The sequence below is a fragment of the Triticum urartu genome, chromosome 4A (assembly GCF_056163025.1).
Source record: "Triticum urartu cultivar PI428250 chromosome 4A, HENAU_Tu73, whole genome shotgun sequence".
Lineage (NCBI taxonomy): Eukaryota > Viridiplantae > Streptophyta > Magnoliopsida > Poales > Poaceae > Triticum > Triticum urartu.
In genome coordinates, this window is record NC_141876.1 from 88759997 (window position 1) to 88766503 (window position 6507).

Consider the following 6507-nt stretch of genomic DNA (forward strand, 5'->3'; position numbering starts at 1 on the left):
ATTTGAAATTCCACGAGCATGGTATACAATGAATAAAGAACAGAAGCTTGCATTCTGTGAATTCCTAAGAGCGGTGAAATTTCCAGATGGTTATGCTGCTAACCTAGCAAAGTGTGTTACTTCTGATGGATTCAAGCTTTCAGTACTGAAAACCCATGATTGTCATATCCTCCTCCAAAGGATTTTACCGGCGGTCCTTCGAGGAATCATGCACAAGGATATATCTGAAGCGGTTGCTGAGCTGGGAAATTTCTTTAGAGAACTGTGCTGCAAAACCCTCAAGTTAATTGTCCTGGAAAGACTTGAAAAACAAATCCCAATTATTCTTTGCAAGCTCGAGAAGATTTTCCCTCCAGCTTTCTTCACTGTGATGGTCCATTTGGCGGTGCACTTACCCAAAGAGGCAATGCTTAGAGGCCCTGTGTAATATGGTTGGATGTACCCAATCGAAAGCAAGCTGCTTACTTGTAAGCGTTATGTGCAAAACACGGCAAGACCTGGAGGTTCTATTGCTGAATCATATGTCATTGACGAGTGCTTGACTTTTTGCTCTAGATACTTTGGTGATGTGGAAACAGGATGGAACCGGCCGGGCAGAAATAGAGAGTGGTCTAATTCGCAAAGTGGTGATGTCTCTGTTTTCAACCATGGTGTGAACTTTCTTGGAGCCTCACAATACTTGGAGGCTGGTGATGAGTATGACAAGATGGTTTTGTTTGTGCTAAGCAATTGCGCCGATTTTCTACCATATATCGAGTACGTTATATCTTGTGCACTCATTATATATATTGTTTTGCTTGGTTTGGCACCAGCCTAATGTTTTAATTCACATGTTTTGTTGGCATTGCAGGAAATGCAAGGAAGAGTTAAATCAGGAAGAAAGCAATATCAATGTTGATAAAAGGGTTGCCAAGGGGTTTGCTAAGTGGTTTAAGAATCATGTGAGATCTTTAGCCACATGTTTTATGTTTTCTATGTTATTCACCCATTGTTAAATACCATTGTTTGCTAAATGGTTTATTTGTGCAGATTGGAAAGTTGCATGAGGAGAAGAAGGTCAGTGATGATCTATTTTCTTTGGCATGCTTACCGGATAAGCGAGTGAGAGTGTATTCAGCATGCATTGCTGACGGTGTCCGGTACCACACCGTTGATCGCAAGGAAAAAAGGAAGACACAGAATAGTGGAATCGTCACTGAGGGTTCACATGATGGTGAGATCATTGACTTCTATGGTCAGTTGAGAAGCATCGTAGAGTTGCAGTACAACTCTAGTGGAGGCATCCATCGCTCGGTTGTCTTATTTCGCTATGACTGGTTTGAGCTTGGTAGCAAGAAGAGGAGAGACTCTTTTGTCAAATATGATGGCCACTTCAAAAGCATCAACACTTCAAGGTGCTGGTATAAGAGTGATCCCTTTATTCTAACAACACAAGCAACAATGGTGTTTTATCTGCCAGACACTCTTTTGCACGGAAAATGGCGAGTTGTGCAAAACTTTCAGCACAGACACTTGTGGAGTGTGACTGAAACTGAAGTGGCAAAGGGCCCCGGTGATGGTGGACTAACATACCAAGATGATGACTCTACGGAAGTTCCGTTGCAAGCTGATGATGACTCTATGGAAGTTCCGGTGCAAAGCAGAGTGCGAAGGGACCGGGAACGTGTGATTGTTGGTGCTGCAACAGTTGAAGGCATCAAGAAAAGAAGAAAGGTGGTAGAGGATGGACATGAAAGCGAGGATGAGGAAAACCGGACTGATCATACTATGCTACAATATTGTAGGGATGATGAGGAAAACAGGAGTGGGCATAGAGTTCCTTGTTTTCGTATCGACGACGATGAGTAGCGAATGGACATGAAGGTAAATTTGGTCTCCTTGGTGATCCTTTTAACTCTCTGTAGTTTTCCTTCTTGTGCATATGCATGGTGATCCTGATGTACTACAATTATCTCCAGGTAGCAAAATGCTTGAAGATCCTGATGGCTGTAGTGGTGTGATCCTGATGGCTGTAGTGGTGTGGTCTTATAGCATGGAGCTGATGGCAAAATGAAGTTGTGCTCAGAATATTGTCAAAATGTTGTCTTGTAATGCAAAAGATTGCAAAATGATCATTTAGGTATTGGTGATCATTTAGTTCAAGTTTTGGTGATCATACAGAATGTTGTCTAGTAGTTTTTGTGATCATGTAGTAGTTCTTTTGGACTGAAGTGGATGATGTCTTGTTTTGCTTCAACTGAATTTTAACTGAATTTTGCACTATTTTAACTGAATTTTGCTTCAACTGAACCCATTTCATTGTGAGCAAAAAGATATGCGCCAGCCGGGACTCGAACCCACGACCATACGCTTGTTTCACTATGTTTCTACCACTGGGCTAGGAAGAGGCTGTTGGTTTTGTACTCTATGCCAACCCTTTTGACTATATCAAACTAGTCAAGTATCAAGCACACACCTCACTGACAAGTGGGCCACTCGACCCACTCACTGATAAGTGGGCCATTTTGCTATTGTACCAAAGCTACCAAAAATATGCGCGTGGCCAAAAAATATGCGCGCGCGGGGGCTCGAACCCACGACTGTGCGCTTAGTTCACTTGGTTTCTACCACTGGGCTAGGAAGAGGTTGTTGGTTTTGTACTCTATGCACCTTTTCAATATATCAAACAACTCGCTGATAATTGGGCCCGCTCCTCCTCCTATCCACTCTTTTCCCCACTCCCCCTCTCCATTCCTCCTATCCACTCGACCCGCTCCTCCTCTCCACCGCCACCGGCTTATTCCTCTCCCACCGCCGCCGCCAGCTTCTTTCTCTCCGTCGCCGTGGGTATGAATCCGCTTCCTCTTCCTCTTCCTATCTACTGTTATGATAGATTAGGGTTCTTGCCGCCGGATTAGGGTTTGATTAGGATGTTTTTTAGGGTGACGACGACGCCTCCCCGGTGCCTGTGCTGGTCTGACACCTCCCGCGCGGCTTGCCCTACGCCGCCGGCGATCACTTCTTCTCGGACTTCGCTGCGGTAAGCCATCCACTTCATATCCTCTCTCATTTCTCTTCTGCTCTAGGGTTTGAGAATCTAGGATTTGTTATGCATACTAGGCATCTATTGGTGGATTTAGGCATATTGTTCTTGGTGGATTTAGTATGCTCTGTTGGTGGATCTAGTGTGGTTGAATTGCTGTTTGATTACTATGTTGTTGCTGTTGGTAGTCACTGATAGCAATTAACTGTTGCTGTGGTAGGTAGTGTGGTAGACATGCTGTTCTGTTGCTGTTGAATTCTATGGTTAATTAACTAAATTAACTGAATTCTGTTGCTGTTGAATTCTATGGTGAACATGCTGTTACTGTTGCCAGAACATGTTGTTGAATTCTGTTGCTGTTGAATTCTGTGGTTGAACATGTTGTTGTGGTTATTCTTGTTGACAAGTCTTGTGCTGCAGTGGGATTCATGCATATGCAGGTGTAGTGACCTGCATGAATATGGGCAGAGTAGTAGCAGCAGTAGATGCCAACATTTGATATGCATGCATGCATTCTTGCTTGTTTATATTCTTTTAAAACTGAACATGCTCAAGTATGGAAACATTACATTCTTCTTCTACTCATTTCCCCTTTGCCAAGATAGAGTAGGAGCAAATTGAGGCCATTGCCATTTATAGTAGTATTCCAAATTGAGGCCCTGGCAAACACATGTAATAATTATTCTACTGTTTTGATTTACAATGCTGCTTGTTTCCTATTTCTGTCCAGTCATGTTGTTTAATTTACTATTGCTTGTTTAGAGTAGAAGTGAGATGGATGGATTGGAAGGTTTTGAGTTCTTCGAGATCGTAATTGAGAAATCTTGCAGTAGGCAGGTATATTTATCATCACTCATTTCTTTATCATCACTCTGCTGTCTAGTGCTTGATTGCCACAATTAACCACTGCTTGACCCTCGCTGCAGAGACTGCCTGACAAGTTTGCGAAGATGCTCGCCAGCCGTGAGCCCCACAAAGTGAAGCTACGGGAGGCCGGCAGCGGGCTTCACAGGCTGTGGGAAGTGTTGGTGGTGTTTGATGGTGAAGGCCACATGTACCTAGGGCCCGGCTGGGAGCATTTCGCCCACGCCCATGAGCTACAGCTCGGGTACTTCCTTGTCTTCTGCTACGACGGCGACGCCATGTTCACCGTGAAGATGTTCGACAACACCATGTGCCGCATGTACTACCAGCACGACGATGATGCCAGTAAGCACTCTACCTCTCTTCTTCCTGTCCTTTTGGCTTCCTCTACCTGCACGATGACAACACTTTGTTGCATTTGGCCAGGCAATGGGAGCAGCAGCGGGGATGACGAGGAGCAGAGCGGGGATGACTACGAGGAGCAGAGCGGGGATGACAAGCAGAGCGGGGATGACGAGGAGCAGAGCAGGGATGACGAGGAGTAGCCTATTCTGGCTGACGACGAACATGCTATGGTGGTGGCTGACGATGACCCTGCTATGGTGGTGGCGGATGACGACCTTGCTATGGTGGTGGCAGACGACGACCTTGCTATGGTGGTGGCGGACGACGACCTCGCGATGGTGGTGGCGGACGACGACCTTGCTATGGTGGTGGCGGACGACGACCTCGCGATGGTGGTCGCGCCTGCAATCCCATAGCTTGGCGACAGGACCATGCCAATGTGGTAGAGGAGTACATCCGCGTTGGGATTTGCCACTCTGAGCGCATCAGGTTGATGAAGGAGAAGAAGGAGTGAAGATGTTAAGAAGGTGTTCAGCATGTTAGGTTTAAGATTATTAGTGTAATATGAACATGTCAATGTTAAGTATGTCAGGTTTAATTTTGTGCATGCTCATGGATGCTGTATGACAGTGTCATCTAAACAAGTCATGTTTTTAACAATGAATATTCAGTTTGGTAATTGATGGGATTTGAAATTTTTTATGCATGCTCATGGATGAAAGATAAAATTATGGGTTTTTGTGCATGCTCATGTATGAAACAATATAAGTTTCATTTTTTGAATGCTAAAAACATGACTCAAACCCTAGCCACGGACGACCGCCGTGACTAAATCCGCCAGTTTTTGAAAACACCGTAAAAATTCAAAAACCGTTTTTCATTTTTTGAATGCAAAAGACATGCGTTTCTCGTGAAGCAGCTACAAGGAGGGGCACCCCAAACGGCGCCATTCCATGTCTATCTCAAAGTAGACCCTATTTTACGGACGGTCGCCAAAAAAGCAAGCATTTCCGACCCTCGTAGCTACTCCCGGCAATTAGGACCACTTTTGGCCGATTCAGCTGGAACCGGCTGGAATTTGAACTGCGGGTCCTCCATAGCTTGCCCGTTATTTTCAATAAAAATGCTTTTTAGCTTCATAGGTAGGCTTTTCATCACAGAATCGACAACAGATTTGCACGGCTCAAACCCTAGCCACGGACGGCCGCCGCGACGAAATCGGCCGGTTTTTGAAAACACCGTAAAAAATTAAAAAAAAATCAAAAAAATTGGAGACCTCCGCGTCACATCATCAAATGTGGCCTACCAACTAGCAAAAATACTAAGCTTGCAATACCGGCGTTTTCTTGAAAAAGTGTTCTCAAAAACGACCTACCATGAACGAAGATTCATGGCTTTCAAGCCACACTAGCAATGATATGGCCGCATTCGTTGAATAGTTTCTGATAATATGCCCAAATTGGGCGCATGCCTCCGTCTTGTGATGGCAAACAATGTTGCCAAAGCGAGGTTCCAACTTGTTTAACAAAAAAAATCGTTTTTCATTTTTTGAATGCAAAAGACATGCGTTTTTTGTGAAGCGGCTACAAGGAGGGGCACCCCAAATGGTGCCATTCCATGTCTATCTCAAAGTAGACCCTATTTTACGGACGGTCACAAAAAAGCATGCATTTCCGACCCTCGTAGCTACTCCCGGCAATTCGGACCACTTTCGGCCGATTCAGCTGGAACCAGCTGGAATTTGAACTGCGGGTCCTCCATAGCTTGCCCGTTATTTTCAATAAAAATGCTTTTTAGCTTCATAGGTAGGCTTTTCATCACAGAATCGACAACAGATTTGCACGGCTCAAACCCTAGCCACGGACGGCCGCCGCGACGAAATCGGCCGGTTTTTGAAAACACCGTAAAAAATTAAAAAAAATCAAAAAAATTGGAGACCTCCGCGTCACATCATCAAATGTGGCCTACCAACTAGCAAAAATACTAAACTTGCAATACCGGCGTTTTCTTGAAAAAGTGTTCTCAAAAACGACCTACCATGAACGAAGATTCATGGCTTTCAAGCCACACTAGCAATGATATGGCCGCATCCGTTGAATAGTTTCTGATAATATGCCCAAATTGGGCGCATGCCTCCGTCTTGTGATGGCAAACAATGTTGCCAAAGCAAGGTTCCAACTTGTTTAACAAAAAAAACCGTTTTTCATTTTCTGAATGCAAAAGACATGCGTTTTTCGTGAAGCGGCTACAAGGAGGGGCACCCCAAACGGTGCCAT

General features: G+C 44.6%; 1 protein-coding gene and 2 pseudogenes across 1 annotated transcript; all 3 read left to right on the plus strand.

Moving 5' to 3' along the window:
• The first annotated feature begins 706 nt into the window (after positions 1-706).
• LOC147974909 (uncharacterized) lies at positions 707-1848 on the plus strand. The gene is made up of 3 exons (XM_087519574.1): positions 707-756; positions 851-941; positions 1030-1848. The coding sequence occupies exons 1-3, from the start codon at positions 707-709 to the stop codon at positions 1846-1848; spliced, it is 960 nt and encodes a 319-aa protein (XP_087375700.1).
• Positions 1849-2208: 360 nt separating this feature from the next.
• Positions 2209-2277, plus strand: LOC147974910 (small nucleolar RNA SNORD36; annotated as a pseudogene).
• Positions 2278-3796: 1519 nt separating this feature from the next.
• On the plus strand, positions 3797-4647 carry LOC147974911 (uncharacterized; annotated as a pseudogene).
• The last annotated feature ends 1860 nt before the right edge of the window (positions 4648-6507 follow it).